At 52.9% G+C, this 20,119-nt stretch overlaps 1 protein-coding gene across 5 annotated transcripts in view; it reads left to right on the top strand.

The window, feature by feature from the left end:
- BCL11B (BCL11 transcription factor B) overlaps window positions 1–20,119 on the top strand; it is a gene marked incomplete at its 3' end in the record, with an annotated part of 90,713 nt that overhangs the window by 28,422 nt on the left and 42,172 nt on the right. For 2 of the 5 annotated variants that reach the window (XM_079700325.1, XM_079700324.1), the window contains exon 3: window positions 11,528–11,743. The exons of the other annotated variants lie outside the window; for them this stretch is intronic. In XM_079700325.1, coding sequence (XP_079556451.1) covers window positions 11,528–11,743 — 216 coding nt within the window. The remainder of the gene's footprint in view (window positions 1–11,527; window positions 11,744–20,119) is intronic. 5 annotated transcript variants of the gene reach the window in all.

The following is a 20,119-nucleotide window of genomic DNA, read 5'->3' as shown; positions in this document are numbered from 1 at the left end:
GAGCTGGAGGGGGGTGGAGGGGGCACGGCAGATCCCGTAGCCTGTGTTGGTGCAGGCTTGGAGCCAGAAGCTGTCTGGTGCTCCTTAATTGAATACAGAGCTCAGTCAATTCCACGTGGGCGTGCAAGGGTGGGCAGGGAAGGCAGTGAGATTTCCCCCTGGACTTGGAAGCTCGGAACCCCCAACCCGGAGGGCCTCCTCGCCGTTCCCTGCACCCAGCCCACGTGGTTTGCAAAAGAGGAAGGCAACTGTGGGGGGCTGGGGACAGGATCTCGCAGCTCCCATGTAAATATTGTTTGTATGAACTGGGTTTTCCATCTTTTGTTAGTGGCAGCTCGTTAATTAACCAGCAGATTACTGCTGCCTTCTTTTGACACATGCATGTATTTGGGGGCTAAAGATTCTTGTTCTCCTAAAACTCTGAACAGAGCCGTTCAGGAAGTCCTCGTCCAGGGCCGCCCCCCACTCCACGGTCCCCTGCTGTCCCCCCAGCTCCCCCCCACCCCCGCACCGATTCTATCCCCTCCTCCCCACCCTTCCTTCAACCCAAGTGGTCTCGTAGCTGTGTGGAGGACAGACGTTAAACACAGCTAAATAAATCATGTTTACGCTTGGCGCTCTTGGTAGTGAAAAATCTGTTGGCTGTTTTTACTTCCTTATTTCTCAGCATTTGCTTCCTACCTGTTTTTGAGCACATGCCCAGAAATAGTAGTTTTGTCAAATGAGGGGATAATGCCAGCCAGCCTCTCTTGCTGCCAAGGAAGCTGCTGGATTTTGCAAAACAGAGTGACGTTTTTTAAGTGACACTAATTTTTTTTTTTCTCCCCAAAGAAATTAGGATGTATTGTAGAATAAGGGTATCAAAATGCACTTAGGGAAGGGGAAAAAAAACCCCACTCAGTCACCTGCCCAGCACAGGGACCTGCGGCGAGCAGGCTTAGAAATCGTCTCACTTTTGTTTGCTCGCCCGGAGAGCTGAGTCGGGTTCATTTCTGCCCCAGGACTGAATTTTCTCTGCCATTTTGGATGATGTGGTACAAAGATTTTTTTTTTTTTTTCCTGTTTTCGGGTTGGTGTTGTGTCTGTTTAGTTTCGGAGGCCTCCTGAGCAAGTGCTTTGCTGTGATCATCCTCTGAGGTGATAGCTCAATTCTTGTCCAGGTTCGGGGTTTGGAGCTTGTTGGGATTCTAGCTCCACTATCGTTGTTTATCTATAAGAACAGCTAGGGAGGCCTCCCTTCCTTTGGGTTTTCATCCATAATGTTGTTTGGGGGTATCTGAAAAGTCATTCTCACGATGTGATGCTGTTTGCTGGGCAGAGAATTACAGCCGAATATAGACTAGAGATGAAAAAAAATTTTTTTTAACAGTTTCAGATTCAAAACAATGGCACATAAATGTTGGGTGCTGCTTCCAGGAGGCTAGGCGGGTCTTATCAGGGAATCTTTGCAGTGCATTCAGTCTGAGGTCCAGGACATCAGCTCTGTTTCAGAGAGAGCCAAGGGAAAAGAAAATTACAACAAAATCAAAGTCAGCGTGCTCTGATTTCCCCCAATTTCTAATGGGAATACTCCGCAATAGAAATGATATTTCCATTGAGGACTGCACTATCGGTTTCTTTAATTACATTAAATGGCGGTGTAAACCTCAGCTGAACGTAAACCCCTGTTACAGCGACACCGAGAACGCGGCTAGATTGAATCACAAGGAGCAATGTTATTGGTGTTAATGTGCTAACTATCTTTATTAAATTAATCTGGCGAAGTGTTAATTTTTACAAATTTTGTTGTGCACACACTGTATGTCCCTGTTGGTGTGTTAGGAAAGGAAAATGATTTCACGTCGAAAAAGAAGTAAGAAGGTGGCTGTCAGACGGCTCCCTGAGAAGAAACATTTGTGATTTTCGCCATCAAATGCTACCTGCGCTGAAAGGAAGGCTCACAATATGTATATGAAATGCCATCTACATACAGAAAACTCAGTTAAAGGAACTATTTTGTTGAAAGTAATTATAGGCCTGTTCAGTGTGTTTTAGTCAGTGACATTTCAGACTTGGCTTAGAAACATGAAGAGGCCATAGAAAGATTTTGTTCTTACGTGATGCAAAGCGTTGAACCTCAGTGTTTTATATGTCCATTAGCAAAAGGTGAAAAGAAATGAAAGGAGAAAAAGAAGACTCAATCAACAACAAAATGCAAGGGAGAGCTGGGTTTTTTTATTACAATAGTAGAGATCAATTGCATGTAACTCTGATAGATGCAACTAAAACCAAAAAATGCATTTACACTGTAGCAGGGTTTTTTTTTTTTTAATACAATAGGAATTTTTTCTTCTTTTTCTTTCTCCTCCTCCCTCCCTCCCCCCCTCCCTTTATTATTTATTATTTTTTAAAACATCCTTGTAATCGAGTTAAATTTCTAGTCCACCTAAAACAAGGAACTCCACTGGCCCTTGTGGTTGCATGTTCCCTTATTGCCCAGGTAGAATTTTATGGTCTGATCTTAAAAAAGGTTGGTGATGCCTACATTCCTCAAATCCACAACTCCATCAACACCTGGAATTGTAATCCCTTTTCCTGCCTGCTTCTCTCAGACTGAGTCATCAGGGTAACCTCCTTGCTGGGCACCTTGCTGGGCATTCCAATGGCTTGATGTTCTTCTTTTCATTGGCTGTGCTGCCTTATTTTCGTTCTTAATTCTCTGGGATTCTCATAGTTCAGACTTTGTCCTGTGGTTCCATTGTGCACTCTGCACATGGCAAAGCCAGTGTTGGAGTTGGTGGGACCTGCAAACCACCACAACTTGTGAACTCACCAGTTTGTAAACAGATGTCAGGATTCGGTGTTCCCAGGCACCCCTCAGATACCAGGCCCAGTGGATGCTGACGCGAAACAAAAATATGCCCTTAGTTTAAAACTCGCTGTAGGCACCAAATCTGAAGAATCACCTCCTGGCTTATTTCCCTTCATGTGACACGTGACTTCTGTCTTGACTGTGGATTTCCCCCTGCCCCCTCCCCCCAGGCTGAAATGAATGGGGACATGTCTAAGGCCTGCCTGGCCAAGCTGGTCATTGGAGCTTGGCCATCTCAGAAAGGGCTGCAGGGCCCTGACCCCAAGTCCCAAAGTCTTCCTGCTTGAAATCCAAACGATTTAACCAGCTTCTGACTTCCACGTATAGACTGAGCTTTTTGCCCAGGGGTGCTTCATGAAGATACGTGCTTATACTGTTTGTGGCTCCTGATGCAGCCCCAGAGAAGATTCCTTGAGGATCTTGCATACATTGTGTTTTAGGGCAGAAACTGCTGAAGATTGAAACCGCTACCCAGCTTCTGATCAGAAGGCCCAAATCAGGGGGAAATTCCTCTGCTAGGTATTGGTCGGCTGTTTTTGCTGGTGAGATTCACAGAATCTGTCAACTCTGGCTTGTCCTTGGCCTCTATAGATTGCGTGGAATGCATGCAGACATTTTAACATGCCCACATTGCTGATGTATGCGTGTGTGTTTGTGTGTGTGTGTGTGTGTGTGTGTGTGTGTGTGTATGCGTATATGTACAATCTCTCTATAATAGATGTGCATGCATACATTTTTCTAGCTAGTGAGACACATGGTTTCACCGTCTGTTGTCCCCAGGCCTGCCCATTCCAGGATCGTGGGCCCCAATTTGGCCGACCCTTCCTGCTGAGGTCATCCCAGAGGACTCATACCTGTTTATCTGTGTGTGTCTCGAAGCCACGGTGCCTAGGCCTCACCTCCCGGCTGGAGAACAAGTGATTGTGTTTACTGGCATCCCAGCAGTTCAGAGAGCTCCAGGGATTTCCCCGAAAGACAGCAGAAGGAGAGTTGAAGCTGTGCACTTTCTCCTGCAGGTGCTCACTAGGGGTTGGCATGGTCAGCCCGAGTACTTGCCCAGCTGCCTCCATCTTACCCCGAAATGGTTCCCAGAATATGATTCAGCCACACGCTGCCTCCCCAGCAGTGCCTGAGGTTTCCTCTGCTCCCTCGTTGGACCTTTTGGAAGGGCCAGGGAAGGTTTTGGAATTTGTGATGTAGCCTCACTGATCCTTGGCTCAGGGCGCAGGAAAGGGATCTGCTGCCCTGGCGTATTTCAGCTGCTTGCATCTTGAGGAAATTGTGCTTGGTAGTCATTGGAACAGGTGCTTTTGGACCTGGCCAGGGGGTGTGCGTGTGTGCCTGCTTCTAACTGCAAGATGCAGCTGCCGGGGAGGGTGTTCCCTTTTCGAGCCCCGGTGGAAGGAGGAAAGCGGGTGTGGTGGTGTTTTTGGGGGGCAAGGTTGTTCCTGTGCCTCGCCTCTCCCTTTTCTGGGATGCATTAAATGTGCCGCGTACTGCAGAGCAAAAATAGTTGAAGCGGTGATTCACCGTGACAGATCTCAGGAGCACAGGAGGTGGGAGATGCACCAGGGGGAGGTGGCCAGGCTCGGGGTGTCGGGAGGGCTGTGCTTCTGGCCTCCTCTCGGTGGCCAAGTCTTCTTGAGAATGTGGGTGCAGGAAGATGCCCTGGTGTTAACCCAGGGCTCTGGGCGAGTGGCAGTGGACCTGGCCTTAAGCCCAGAGATGTTCTTGCAGGCTCCTCCCTCCTGCTGCCCGGCACTGGCTACCCACGGTGTTCCTAAGCCCGGCCAGGCCCAGGCTGCAGTGAGGGAAGCCAAGCAGCCCCTTCCACCTGCATCGGAATCTCCACCCTCCCAGGCAGGCGAGAGGGCTGCTGTTTGCAGCATGCAGCCTCAGTAAAGGCCGGACATGGATTGGAGCTATGTGTTTTGTCTCTCCTGTAATGACTGTAAAGGAAGGCTTGAAACACAGCTGTGCAAACCCCGTGAGACCTCATTTCTCCTTTTCCTTGCTTCTCTTCTAAAGGACCTTACACATGCACCCCCAAACCCAAACCTGCTGCAGCCAGGGACACCCTGGTGGGTGCTCAGACTTGCCTGACTAAATGTGAAGTGGGAAATAGTGGGAAGTGGGACTTGGGGAGCCACAGCTCCCCATAGAGGATTTTTAGGTCCCCCAAACGCTCTGGTGCAGTGACCAAGCCATGCCCCACACCCACTCATCCTCGGGGCCTACCTTGGGGACCTGACCTTGGGCTTGCAGGTTCCCACGGTGACTTACTGCGTTCACTTAAAGCCTTGGATTCCCTTTCTGCTTTCTCTTTATATATATATATATATATATATATATATATATATAAAATGAAATGAAAAACAAGTTCTAGTCTTCGCTGGTTCCCAGAGCTTGGTTATGAAAAACTAAGAAAAAGACATGAAATAATACCTGTGGAGTGAAGGAATTTATTTTTTGAGCACCCCTCCCCCAGGACCCTTGTAGCTCGGAAATTGAGTAACAAAGAAGCCTCCTTAGAATCTTTCTTCTCTATTCCCACTGTCTCAGCCACTCCCCACTCTCTACCCACCCCTCCCCAGTCCCTGCAAAACAGGGAGAGAGAAAGAGACAGATGATGGAAAGGCCTGGGTTTATTGGGTAAGTATCCACTGCCTGTCTCTAAGGTAGCACTCTGATTCTTTCAAATAGGAAATTGCCACAATGGATGTCATCGGCTGCTAATTAGATGTATTTTAACCGCAGGATCGTTTTACTAGCTAATACTGTTATTATGTGCTTCACCGTGAACCCGTGGTGGAGCTGTTAAAATAGGAGCCCTAGCAGACAGCTCAGGGAGGCCGCCGGACTGATGGAGCCCTTTCCCTCGATGGCCCTGCAGAGGCCCAGGCCGGACCCCGTGCTAGAGTCTGAGTCTGCTCACCGTCTCCAGATGTACCTGTTATTCCCTATGACTACTTTCCTTAGGTGTTTTGACCAGGGTCTGAGTCCAGAGGAGGCCCTGAGCTCTCCAGGTTGGAGACCCCAAGAATCACACCCCCTCCACCTCTAGATGTCATGGTCCCCTGCCTTTGGGCCTCTGGACCAGCCTCGAAGCAACAAATGACCACTTGCTGCGGACATGCCAACCCCAGGCCATATCCCCACTACGCAGTGCCCCAAACAGGCAGGCCAGAACCTCCATCACTGGGTTTTCAAGTCTAAGGTGGCTTCCCTCCATCTTCTCTCTCTAGCAAACCAGAAAGAGTCCCAGTTTCCCATCAGGGTGCGGGGAGGTGGGCTAGGATGAGGACCAGGATTCTTCAGTGTGAGCAGAGCATTTGACTTCATGCGATTTCTCTCTCCTTCTCCCTCCCTGCTACCCCCACCCCCGCTTTATACGTAATATTTTTATCATCCTTAAGACAAAGTAGCTGGCAAAATATTTAAGCGATCGAAAGAAGTGTTTTTATTTGCCCGCGTGCGAACTGGGTTATCTGCCTATCTTGTTTATGAAATTTGGGGCTGCCTTTCCTGCAGTCTGTTCGCCTCTCAAATCTTTCCCGGCTCCCATTTCCATATTTCTGCGTGCATGTTCTTTGTTAATCACTTGGCAAGTGCTTATTTGAATATTAAAAATTTCTTTAATCATCAAAGGCAGGAGCACAGTCTCATGAATATTCATATTTCCCCCCTCCTCAGACTGGAGTCTAGTTCATTACCCTGCAGTAAAAGCCAAACAGCCATCCATCGCCCTCATTACAGGCTCTGGCGTTTTGATTGGCTGCCTGCTGCCCAGAGCTTTTTTTAATTTTTTTTACTTTTTCCTCTTCTCCTATGAGCTGTCTTGTACCTGCCAGCAGCACTCCCCCGCAAAAAAAAAAAATCAACAATGCAAGAATAAATTTCTCTGGTTGAAAAACAACTCTGCAGACTTGTCAAACAGACCTCGTGGTTTGCTGTCCCCGAAGTGGCCACCAGCACTACCTGACCCCCACCTGCAAAAAAAAAATAAATAAAAAATCGAAACACCAAACCAAATCACCAGGAAAAAAAAAAGGGCGGGGGGAGAAATTAAATAAATAAATAAAAAGGAAGAAACTTGAGCCTCAGAGATGAATATTTGTCAAGAGAGTTGACGTAAGTCTCATTTGCATAATGACTTTGTACTTCTGCATTAATAAAATTTGCATATGAAGCCATGTTAATTACTCCTGATCATGCTTTTTGCATTCATGCATAGTAATTTTCTCCGACTTGTGAGAATTAATGTCTTGGCATGGGGGGAGGGGGCGCGGGGACTGTCAGGTTTCCTTGCCAGTGGCCCTCACTCACATGCACTCGCTCCCTGTCTGTCTCCCTCCTTGATCTATGACTCATTTTTGCACCATCAGTAGGAGTTCTTGGCTTAAAAAATGAATCCATTGAAAGGCAGCAGTAGGGAGAAAAATATACATCTCCTTCCTGCACAGTGTATTCTAGAACAACTCTCGCTAGCTAGGAATCTGTAACCCTCCCATGTGGGAGGGGACACCGAGGATGCAGTGTTGGGAAAGGCTCGCCTTCCCCTCGAAACCAGGCTGGGGCTTTTCCAGGGAGTTTTTTGTGTCTGCATCAGTCGGTGTGGGCGTGTTTGCTGGGTAGCGCGCATGTGTGCAGAGTGAGGCAGGACCATCTGCAGGGCCCCTCTAGAAGGGAGATGGGTGGTTACAGACTCCCGCAGAATGGAGGCATTCAAAATCACCCGGATTTGGAGCTTAGGAAACATCTTAGGGGTCTTAACTTTGGTCATTTTGTACCTTTCTGTACGGATTGCATAGAGCTAGAGTCTCAGCCGTCTGAGCCTCGTGGTGGTGGACACCCAGCCTCAGTTTCCTTGTCTGTGAGAGGAGGGTCCTAATAGCTATCTGATAACAAGGCTGCTGGGCTTAAATGAGATGACATATGTAGCCATTGTGTATTTCTTTTTCCTTTAACCACAGTGAACTTCCATGATAAGGAATCGAGCCAGCCGGGATTTTATCTTTAAGCCGCCTGGATCCCACGTAAAGCTGAGGTGGCGTCTTGGTGTCCCTCTGCCACATACCTCGGTACACGTGTGTCTGTTCCAGTTCCAGAGGGGAGCCGGCCTAGATCTCAAAAGAAAGCGCCTTTTTAAAGGAGTGCCTTTCAGGGCTTTGTGGGGACCGGTGGTGGTGACCTTTGCTGCCATGCTGTAGGGAGGACCCATAAGGAGTTAGGGAAAGTTCCAGAATGGAAAATAAATGAAGGATAGTGACGGTTATTGGGTGTTTACTAGAAGCCTGGCTCTGGCCAGGCGTGTTCTGACCTTCCTTTAAAGGCGAGGCTCTGAGACAGTGACTCAGCCCGAGTCACACGGCCAGGAGATGGCAGAGGAGGAGACGGACGTGGGCCTCTCTCGGACGTGGGCCTCTCTCGGACGTGGGCCTCTCTCCGAGGCAGCGTAGCCTCTGTGCCCTGGGCTTCCTCTGCCTGTGCTTAGGTGCACAGTCCCATCACAGGGTCTCAAGTCCTCTGTCAAGTGCGTTCTGGATTCCCTGGCTGCGCTTTTCAAGGCAGCCACCCCCAGGGCTGGGAGGTGGCCTGGGACAGGTGCTGCAGCCAGAGACAGTCTTCACGTTGGGCTTTAAAAAAATTGAGATAAGAGTCACATAATGTAGAATTCACCAGTTTAAGGTGTGCAGTCAGTGGCTTTGAGTATGTTTACAGTATTGTGCAGCCGTCACACGATCTGACACCAGAGCATTTCCATCATCCCCCCAGAGACACCCTCCACACTTTAGCCCTTACTCCCCCGTTACCCCCCTCCCCGGCCCCTGGCGGCCACTTCTCTGCTTTCCATCTCAGTCTCCTTGGATTTGCTCTTCTGGACACTTCCTGTCATCATACAATAGGTGGCTCCTGGCATCACCTTGGGCTTTTGCAGCTTCAGAAGAGTGTTTTTGGAGTTCCACCTTTGGGCAGGGTTCTGGTTTAAGCTGCTCCGACTGGGATGAGGGGACCTCCCCCAGGGCAGAGGGCCCTCTGTGGGCAGCTTAGGATTGGAAGCCCCTGGCCCTTGCTGCCCTCTCCCCTGCGTCCACTGAGCCAGTCCCTGGAGCAGGTGGGCTTCATGGAGGCCAGAAGTCTAATGAGGCCACTCAGAAGCCCCTCCAGGGGGCGGCCCAGCCCCCTAGCCCTACCTGAGTTGGAGGATGACTTTTTGCCTTTACAGACTCTGGCTTAACTCAGCCCGACCTTTCCAGAAGGAGAGGGGTGCGGCCAGACACGCCCTTTGGTCCTTCCTCCCAACCATGGACACACAGGTTCTGCACCCTTCCGGCCTGGGACAGAAGTTACCTGGGCATCCTGCTGGTTTTCTCAGCCATGGTAAATGGTGGTGGCTGTGCTGTGGCCTCACCCAGAACCTGGGGGCCCGGAGTTTCTTTTTTTTTTTTTTTTTTTTCTTTTTTGTGGTACGCGGGCCTCTCACTGTTGTGGCCTCTCGTGCTGCGGAGCACAGGCTCCGGACGCGCAGGCTCAGCGGCCATGGCTCACGGGCCCAGCCGCTCCGCGGCACGTGGGATCCTCCTGGACCGGGGCACGAACCCGCGTCCCCTGCATCGGCAGGGGGACTCTCAACCACTGCGCCACCAGGGAAGCCCCGGAGTTGTTTTTTGTAACCTCCAGCGGCCCGACTCAGCCCAAGGACCCTCAGGCTCCCTCCCACACTTCCTCTCAAGATTCTGGGGTGCCCTGGTTACTCCATCCCAGCTGCAGCCCCAGGTGGAGGCAGGGCACATCCAGGCTTTGGAGACACACTGGGTTCGAGTCCAGACCTCCCCGAGCCTCAGTTTCCCCCTGTGGAATGGGGGGTGGTCTTCCCTGCCGAGTGGGGTGTTTGTGGTGAAGTGAGCCCAGCTCCTTGTGGTAGGGGCCCAGCACAAAGCCTCTGTCACACAGTTACCATGACCCGGAGCCTTCCATGGTGTGAAGCGGGGCTGACGTGGTTGACAAGGACGAACATGCTGTGTCCACTGCTGGGGAGTTTCAGGCAAGGACCAGCCAGGGCAGGCTTCTGGGAGGAGGTGGACGACATTGGTCTCAGGTGCTGACCTTTCTTGAGGGCCTGCACCAAATCTGGGGCTCGGCCTTGCGCTCAGTGTCTGTGGCTGGAACAGCGCATGAGGTCTTGGCCACACCTTCCAGGGCTGTGTCATGGGCTCAGAAATGGCCTGGGTCCTGAGCCTAGCCTAGCACAGGGTCTTCATTGGCCCAGAGGGGCCAGGTGCTGGTGGTGGTGTTAGCGTTGGCCTCTTGGCAGGACATGTGCAAGTGGTCCTCAAATGCTCTAATGCCCCCGGTCCTGGATAATACCTGTTTTGGAGAGACAGGGGACACAGAGAAAGAGCCCTGGTTCTGGAGCCAGGCAGCCAGCCGGGGTTTTGGTGGGGCTGGCTGCTGCTGTCTGCAGTTTTCTGCAGTCATGTCATCAGTTTCCTGGTCTGTGCAGTGGGTCTGCTGAGCCCTGCCCCCAAGGGCATGCCAGGAAGCTCACTCACAATCAAGATTGATAGGCTGCTGGCTCACAGTGGGCTTGCAGGGCCCTGTGGCTCTTCCGGACGGGGTACTCCCTCATGGGGGCCGTAGAGTGGGCAGATCCCCGCCCCTGTAGACCTGTGCGGGGCACTGACAGCATGGGGGTGTGGGGTGGCATCCCTGGCAGGGCCGGCCCGGGGCCCAGCTGCCCGTCATCTTGTTGATGTTTTCCTTTCGTCTGATGCTTCTCCGCTCAATTATTTACCCAGGGAATTTGGGCTTCTTCACTTGTGGTTTTGGCAAGGGCTTCACACAAATGTTTTGCCCTGGTGGTCTCTTAGCCATTTAAGATAAACGGCCAAATCAAACGCAGGCCTTGCCGGGGAGCCCGGGCGAGCTGTAGGGCTGGTGGAGACAGGCAGGCCCCTGGCCCTGCGCTGTGGCCGTCAGACCCGGGGAGGTGTGAAGAGGGGTGCTGGGCAGTGCCAGGGCTTTCTCGGGGAGGGGGTTCAGAGCCTTCCCACAGGCCTTGGGGCTTGGGTGCTGCGTGTAGGTGTCGGTTGCTGAGGACTGTGGGCCGGAGGGGGCACCAGCTGGCGGTCCTCCGGGCTAGAGGCTCAGCCCAGGCACTGGGAGGTGGCCTGGAGGTGTCCGAGGCCTGCGCCCGCAGCCCATCCTGATGGAGTGAACAGTGGTGGCCTGGAATTTCCTGGGTCCTCCAGAGGGGGGTGGCCCAGATTTGGGGAAACAGATCCCTGAATGGGGTCTGCTCCAGAACACTCCAGAAGTCCCCACCTGGGGAGACCTTGCTGGGATCAGGGGCCCCCGACAGCTCCTATCTGTCCCAGCCCCGGCATTAGGTCTCCCTGGGATGGAAGTCTGTTCCCAAGACAGCCCAACCTGGCAGCTGAGGACGTAGGAGCCCCTCAGGCCCCACCCGCTTCCCTGACCCCTGCCCCTGCCCGAGTCCCGGCTGCATCCCCCTTCTCCACCCCCGCCAAGCCCCCCACCAGGGGCTGGCACCCTGAGCCTCCCACCCTGGAAGGGCAGCCTGCAGCCCTCTGCCCCGGGCCCCGTTCCACACCCTGAAGCCCTTGCCCAGTCCAGGGTCCGACTGACCAGCCTTTTCTATTGTTTTCTCTCCAGGGCCGTGCAGGCCTGCCCAGCTGCCAGCGATGGCCCCCATAGCTGCTTCCTCCTCCCACCCTCACACATCTGTGATTACTTCACCTCTGCGGGCCCTGGGCGCTCTCCCGCCCTGCTTCCCCCTGCCGTGCTGCAGCGCGCGCCCTGTCTCGGGTGACGGGACTCAGGGTGAGGGTCAGACGGAGGCTCCCTTTGGATGCCAGTGTCAGTTGTCAGGTAACCGACGGCCGCGGTGGGGGCGGGTTCCCGGGGATGGCGGGTGTGCCCTGGGCAGGGCTGGCAGCTGCCTCTCCCAGGTGGGCTGGGGCAAGGAGGGGGCCCAGGGGAGACGTGCAACCTGCACCCCGGAAGGCACTTTTGGGGAGGTGCCGGGGAAATGGCGAAGGATGTCGACAGAGCTGTACCCGGGTGCCCTGGTCCCCCGTGGTCAGGAGATCCCCCCGGGCCTCCACCCATTCTGAGGTCTCACTCCCAGAACGCCGTCCCCCAGCCTCCAAATTTCATCTCTTTGGGCTGTTTAGCTAAAGTTTCATTGGATAACGCTTAACATCTGAGGTTTTCTTCTGCCCTCACCACTGCCGCCCCCCCCAACCCCAGCCAGTACCCTCGCCCCCAGCTCACCACTAGGAGAAGATACGTTGGTTGTCTGTGTACGTCCCTGGAGCCGTCCAAACTGCTGAGTTTCTCTTTGCGAGAATGTGTTGCCCATTAACTTTTAGAAAAAAGTTTTCTCTGAAGGAGCCTGTTAGCTTGGGCTCTGGGAGGGAGTGAAACGTTGTGGGGTGTGTCGGGGGTGGGTAGGGGTAGGGGGCGGGGCTGAGCGCCCAGCTCCGGGCCGACGTGGCTGCCCATTATACAGATGGGCAGACAGCGCCGTGTGGCCACCCGACCTGCTCTCTGTTACATCCCTTCTCCCTCCCCAAGCGAAACCCAAACTCCTGCTGTGGCCTGGGGTCCCTGGAATTTGCAGGCAGGAACCTCTCATTCCAGCCTCTCCTGCCCAGTATTTTCGTGGACCCTGATGCAGAAAGCACGGAGGCCGCGGGAGCCGGGATGCTGACCCAGACACCGGTGGTGGCGAATGTCCTGCAGGGGCCGGGAAAAGAGAGGGTTGGTGCCGAGCCGGGGCAGATTCTGTGTGTCCCTGCTTTCTCACCGGGTACGTTGCAGGCTTTCTCTTGACTCAAGCGGTAAAAGGAAAACTATGTTTATTGGGCAGGTTTTGCTTTTAATCGAAGCTGTCCCAAGGGATGGTCCCTGTTAGAGCCACAGCTCTGCAGAGGGCCACAGGCAGCCCAGCTCCAGGGTCAAGAGCTCCCCGGGCCTTCCTGCTGGTGGGGTGGCCTGCAGCCGTCGGCACCCCTTGCTATGACAGATCGTGACATCATAGGTACTGGGCTTGTGTCTTGGACGCACAAAGCAAAGACTGAATCACCTGGGAAGGAGTCTGCACAGCTTACAAAGAAGCCGGCTCCCTGCCCCGGGCTGCCCGGGTGCCCACGGTGATTGGGGCTCCGGTCCCAGCTCCATAGGTCTGTGCTGTGATCCCTGCTTGGTGAGTGCGGGATACCTACTCCGTCTGGGTGGCTGCCCTGCTCTAATGGCTTCCTGTAATTAGTGCTGCAGCCCTGCAGCCACTCGGGGGGCCGTACTGTCAAAGATCAGCCTGAGTGTTCATGACTGGACTTGGTTAAGTTCTGTGGTGCGGGAACACGCTCTCCCTGGCAGTGGAGTGCCTGGGGCTTTGCTTAACTTTCCGCTTTGCTTAACTTCTGGCTCTGCTTAGAAGCTGCGGTGCCGAGCAGGAGCTGTTACACCCCTGTTTTACAGATGGGGAAACAGAGGCTTGGGGAGGGTGAGTGGCTGGGCCCAGGTTGCAGAACTGGGATTTGTTGTCAGGATGCCTCCCGACAAGGCCACCCCTCTTCCCGCTGAGCCACATGCCTCTGCCTACATCCTGGGGACGTTCTCACCCAGTCACTCTCTCAGCCACAGTGCCACCCGCTTCCTTGTAGGGACCGTGAATTGAGGGCCTACTGTGTGCCGCCTTGTGCTAGGCATTTTGTGTGTGTTCTTGAATTTAATCCTCACAGCCACCTTAGGAGGTGGGTTTACTGTCCCCACCTTACAGATGAAAAAATGAGGCTCACCTTCATTTGTTCACTCATTCATTCATTCATTATTATTATTATTATTATTATTATTATTATTATTTGGCCACGCTGTGCGTCTTGTGGGATCTTAGTTTCCTGACCAGGGATCGAACCTTGGCCCCAAGCACTGGAAGTGCGGAGTCCTAACCACTGGACCGCTGGGGAACACCCCCCGCCCCGTTCATTCATTCTTGTGCAAACCACATTGCGGTCCATCATGGCAGGTCCCAGCCCTCCTGCAGCTTGCAGTCTGGTGGGCCGGGTGGTGGAGTGGGAATGGGGACCTGTAGGGAGGGGATGGAAGGGCAGAGGTGGGGTTTGATCCTGGGTTGCTCATCCTGCACCTGCTTCACCTTTGGCGTTGGCTCACCTGGCTTAGGGGCCTTCTTCGATTTTAGAATTTGATGCCGTGAGGGCTCAGAGCCCGTGAGCAGCCCCTAAGCTTGCTGGCAGTGCTGGGGAGGGGAGTGAGGTGGGGCTGTGTCTGTTCCTGGGGTCCCTGGGACCTCTCCTCCTGACCTGCTAAGGGACCGATCCTCAGCTTCCGATGCTTTACCCTGATCACCGGCACTGATCTTTCATCGATGGGTCTGCGGTAATTAGCCTGCACCAGGTTGTGCCATCGTATCTTCAGATCAGTTTCAGTACCTGAAAATATCCTGTCCAGTGGTTTTGGTCCCTTTGTGGCTTCTGTCCCTGGCACTGGGCTGTTTGCTAAAGTGTTTTTAGTGCCTGTTTAATTAGTCGTTTGAATGGAGCCATTAAATCCCCAGTAACCCGTTAGGAAGAAGCGGTCCTCTGTAAAGATGGAAAGGGGCCGCCGTCCTTACTTTGTTTTGTCCCTTTTCGGATCAGGATGCACGGAACCTATCTCTTCAAATTAATACGGAAAACCCTGGTGTAACCGTGTTTCACACAGGTTAATTGCATGCCCGTGAATGCATTTGAGGTTATTTATAGAAGGATGTGATATTATGGGGGAGAAAACCACACAGGTATGTGTGTTTGTGTACCTTTCCGGCTGGCGGCATCCCCAACAGCCCCGCCTCCCAGGACCCCCACCCCAGATCTCCTTCTGATGGTCACAGTGGGAAGGAGGGGTCCCCTTTGCTTTTTGACTCTGTTGAGTTGGGGTATTCCTGGAAACTGAAATTTCTTCCCTGAGAAATTCCATGTAGGAACTTCTCCAAGGTGCCTGGGGAATCAGTAGTCTAAGGCTGTGGTCCTGGCCTTTACTCCACCTGGCCGGTGACCTTGGACAAGTCATTGCCACCCTCTGCCTCAGTTTTCCCACCTGTAAAATGGGGGTCATTGAAGACTTGCTCTGAGGACTGGCTGAGGTCATACACGCCAGGTGCTGAGAACAATGCCTCTTGCTGAGCGAGCCCTCCAGACATTCTGACTCATGCATGAGCAGGATGGGTTTCACATCATTATACCGTTACCTGCTCGGCTCTGTTTGGAATCAGGCTGGATCCCTAGTTTCCATTCTTAAAGGCATTTAGCCTCTTGGCTGGCTCAGATCATGTACCAGCATTGGGAAGTGGAAAAGGAACCGAGAAACTTCATTGCATATTTAAAAGCCACAAATGGTCATCAGCCATAATGATTAATACATGCGCTTGGTGAAGTTCAAGGTCGTCAGCAAGAATGCACAGGATCCCGGCTCGGGGAAGTGAAGTGTTTGGATTTAATAGAAGGAGTCAGTTGCAGTCATTAGTATATGCTGAAATCACAGGGCAATCTTGTAAAGTTAAATTCAATTTACTTTTCTACTGGAATTGTGCTTGCTGTGTTATTCAACTAGTCTGGGGTTTCTTGGCATGGGTTAAAGGGACAATAAAGATAAAAGAATACCTGTAAGTAAATAGTAGGGTTTCACAGTAGAATCCGTCATTTTCTCCTCTTTCAATTATATCCCAGTGTTCGTTTTGCGTTGGTTTTTATAACCGAATCCTTCCAATGGGATGCCGTGGCTTAGACCACCCTAGCTGTGGAAGCTTGATGCAATTAATACAGTCTGTCTGGAAAGTGGTCTTATTTCTGGAAGTTTTATGTTAATGATATGGTCTGTGCTTTGCACATTTCATACCAGAACAAGAAGCAAGCCGTAGTTTCATTTCGGTCTGGGTTTGATTGACACTGGAGGATCAGTGGGCACCGCAGGGCGATGTGGATCAAGATGGCAACGCTCTCCGGGCCCCTGCTGGTGCATGCCTCCAGTCTGGGGCAGGGGGTGCAGAGGCGCTCCGGTGGGGCGTGGGGGCCTCCATGGAGACCTTGGAGGGAGGGGTGAGTATGGGGTGAAGAAGAGAAGTGAGTGTGGGTGAGTGTGGGTGGACAGAGGCACTCTTTCGGGGAAGGTTCCAGACACGCCCTTGCCTTTCTCCTGATTCTGCAAAGTCCCATTCCTTGTGGGGTCTTTCTGGGCTCACCAGGTCCCAGGGGCCATGGTGGTTGGATCGCTGTGGAGGAAGGGCTTTCAGGGGAGTTATTAAAAATTTAAAGAGTCATCTGTATGCCCTGCACCGGTGTCTACATCGTGCAAGGGGATGTTGGTCCAGCTTATCGGTGGTTCTTGGAGTCTGCTCTGGTGTCTGCTGGCTTCTTGGGATCACGCTGCTGCAGAGGCTGCCCTTGACCACCTGCCTTTAGAACGCAGGCACCTCCTTCAGTAATTGGAGGAAGTGCCGGGAGAGGCCATGGAGAGCTGCAGGGCTCCAGGGACGGAGGGTGGCAGGGCTTGGGTGCAGAAAAGTCCCCTGTCCGCCAGAGCTGCAGACTCACATCTCCTCCAGCACCACCGGGCGCCAGACGGGGACTGGGGGCCAGAAGGAGTGCGATGCTGCCTAGTGGGGGGCAGGGGCACCTACCCGCACGACTGTCCTTAGATAAAAGGGGGGTCCCAGCAACATCCCGGAGTGGAGACCGGTGCAGCCTCACCAGATTTCGTTTCCCTCTCCAAGCCGGCCCTTCAGACGTTCTGAAGGCAGAGCTAAATCAAAGAGTTCTGTTCAAATCCGCACAAGATGTTGCTGTTTTTCTGCTCTGACAGGAGAGGCATTTGGAAGTGCAGTTTCTTTCTTTCTTTCTTTCTTTTTTTTATAGCTGTCTTAAAAAGGAGTTTGGCTGTTTAGCACAGCTGGTGCTCATTACATTATGCACTGGCAATAAAATAGCATGTGTAATTAATTTTTAATGCAGCGCTGGGTGCAGCGCTTTAAAGCAGTTAGTGGATGTGAAGAACCAGCACTGGCCACCGACATCAGAGGTCTCAGAGCAAGGCGGCCACGTTCTGCAGCTTGAAAGGGAATGCGAAAGGGGCAGAGGAGGCTGTGCGCCCTCTGCTTGGATGGAATGGTCCAGAAATGGGTCCGCCTCTGGTGACCTGAAGGCTTGAGTTAATTTTAAACGATCTAGGATCAGGGGTCCCGAGAGATCATCTCACCCAACCCCTTCATAGTCTGGGTGGGGACACCGAGGAAGAGAGTGGGGAAGAGACCACAAGATGGGTGTGGCAGAGCCGGCTTGGACCGAGTCTCCCAGGCTCTGCCCACTAGGCTATACTGCCCCTCTTGAGTTCATATTGAAAACTGGAGAAGGAAATTCATCGTCTAGCTGAAGCCATGTGAAACGTGCAGTTAGATTTGGCAACGGATAGAAATTTTGCTTTGGGGAGCCCTGTACCTAGCCTCTCGGACCCCCAGTTTTGCCATCTGCAGTGGGGACCTGCCTCTGTGCGTCCCAGGTTTGAGACATTCTGTGGTTGTGCTTTGATCGCTGGCAGCTCCATCTCTTCTTGGGCATCTCTTCTGTGGCGTGGATTTATGCTTGAACTTAAATGCCATAGTGGACACATATTGGCGGGAGAGCTGCAGGCATGGTGGGAAGCTCCAGAGATGGGACTGTGCTTAGTCCTTGTTCTCAAGGTGCACGGGTGTCAATGTGTGACCCTGGGCCAGTTGCTTTCTTTCTCCAAGCCTCAGTTTCCCCATCTGGGAAATGGGGACACTAGGAGTATCCACTCTTGATCCCTGCCTTGGAGGGTCCCCTGATGGGCCTCCACTCTGGGGTGGGTGGCCACTGCTGATTACCAGCACGTGGGGAAGCAGAGGCAAAGGGAAGTGTTGGTGGGGGGCAGGAAGGAGAAGGCTGGGCTGTTGAAAAGCCTTGGGTACCCCGTACCTCAATGATGACTTGGTTGCCATCTCTTTGAAAGTCCTGCCTGGGAGGTTTTCTTAGCATGAATGAAAGAGGAGGAAGGCCCACTGCCATCACTGCTCCTAAGACTTGCCGCTGTGTCTAAAGGGCCTGCTGGTTCCCAGCACTGTCCTGGGCACTTTGCATACCTCACTCAGTCACCCGTCGTCATAAGACCTGTAAGGAAAGGCAGCTCCATCCTTTTGCTCATGAGGATACTGGGGCTCAGAGAGGCCAAGCAATGCCCCGGGGGTCACACAGCACACAAACAGCAGAACTGAGATCGGAACTCAGGTCTGGCCAGCTGGGAAGTCATGTTCTCGGCTCTCCCTTCCGGCTTCACGTTGGGCTGCTTGGCGGCTCAGACGTGAGCAACAGAAAAGCAGCTCACCCGTGAGAGACCAGACCACATTCGGACACGATCCTGGGAGAGTCCCCTGCGTCTTCCTTCCTTCACCGATCATGCTGGTGCCTGATCTGGGCTGGATGCAGGGATCCAGGAAGGAGCTCCCTGGAGCCTCTGCCCTAGAGGAGCTCACGGCAGTGGGGGAGCACAGAGTGCGAGGTACACGCTCCGTGATGCCTTTCTCTGCTTAAAGGAAGTTAAACGACTGGGCTTGTGGGAGCTGGGAGGGCCCCCGAGGACCACTGGGATTTTCCTGATGGAGAAGGTGAGGCTGGCGGAGGGGCCAGGCTTCTTCCAAGGCGTGGGTCAGTGACCGATGTGGGTGTGGGTACCTGCCAAGAGGGGTCCTGCTGACCCAGTGAGCCTTCTGTAGCCCCGGCTGGCCCCTAAGGGGTCTGAGTTGTTAGTGACTTGCGGGGACACAGAGTTTTTCTGGACCCTCAGACCACCAGAGGGAAGTTTTGAAGAAGAGGCCTGGACTATGGGAAAAGCTTTTCTCATCAAATCAACCTCAAATTCCTTCACATACCAGGTTGACTTATGTCCCTATCTTGGTCTTCCCGGTGCTTGGGCTGGCCGAGCCCTCTAGGTGCTGGTGGATGAGGAAGACCCAGAAAAGGTGTGTTCATGTTTGTGAGAGCAAGCCGAAGAAATACAGGGAATGCTGTTCCCATCTCATTTTCATACACAGTTCCCTAGAAGCAATTTCCCCTCCTTCAGGAGAAACCAGCTTTTCATCGTCCTTACAGCTGGAGGTATTCTTTGTTGTTTTCTCGGTGGGAGGAACAAGATGTACTTGACTTTTCAAACCCCAGGGCCGGTCGGGGCAGAGGGGCTGCGTACTGTACATATTTCACAATCAAACCCAAATAGTCTAAACCATGAAATAAAGTTTATCCAAACATAATCAAGGCTGGCCAATTTAATCCAAAAAACAATGGGAAGACACCCTTGGCGGGCAGGGGGTCCCTCTGTGTGGGGTTTAGCTGCTAGGAGCTGCCCGGCGTTATACCTGCGGGGAATCATAGCCTGCCCGTCACCCCCACCTGCTCATTGGGTGTTATTTAATAATAACCGAGAGCCCGGGGTGGGGGTGGGGTGTGACCACGGTGTGTGGTCAGGGTGGGTGATGCATCCACCGTGACTTCCTCTCCCATCAGCGTCCTTACAGTCAGCAGGGGGGCCACCGGGTCATGGCCTGGTCATCATTTTTGTGTCCCCACTGTGCATCAGGCTCTCTTTAGGGGCCTTCCCACACATGTAAGCTTCTCCCTTAGGAAGGCAGCCTATTCTGTAGTTCACAGGTGACGAGACTGTGACCAGAGAGGTGATGCGACTTGCCCGAAATTGCACAGCTGGTAGACGGCAGAGGTGGGATTTGAACCCAGGTCTCCTTGGGTCTGGGAACCACAGCCTGCTCCTTTGCTTGCTTTCTGGCTCCCAGACTGCCCACCTGCTGGCCTTCTACCTGGCAGGTGTGAGGGAGAGGAACAGGTTATGAATCACAGAGCAGCTCGGGGTGATAAGAATGCCTGTGTTTTATGATTTCAGTGGAAGGGATCAGAGGGCTCAGGACTTCTCCAGGGAGGTTAATGCAAAAACGGAGTCACTACCTGCAGAGACAGGGGCAGTTGGAGTCTCTTCATAAGTCCAGACATTTTTAATGATTGCCTTTATTCATAAGAGGTGAGGAATGTTTGGTGGGACCAGGCCCCCCGGTGCCTGAGTCGCCCTTGGAGCTGTATGTAAGCAGCGCTGACGCAGGCGCCCTCGTCTTGAATTTCCTTGTGCTTTATTAACCAGCGCCTTGTTTTATTCTTGCTTTACTAGTAA

This window comes from Hyperoodon ampullatus, assembly GCF_949752795.1.
Source record: "Hyperoodon ampullatus genome assembly, chromosome: 3".
Taxonomy (NCBI): Eukaryota; Metazoa; Chordata; class Mammalia; order Artiodactyla; family Ziphiidae; genus Hyperoodon; species Hyperoodon ampullatus.
This window is presented reverse-complemented; position numbering and strand designations above follow the sequence as displayed.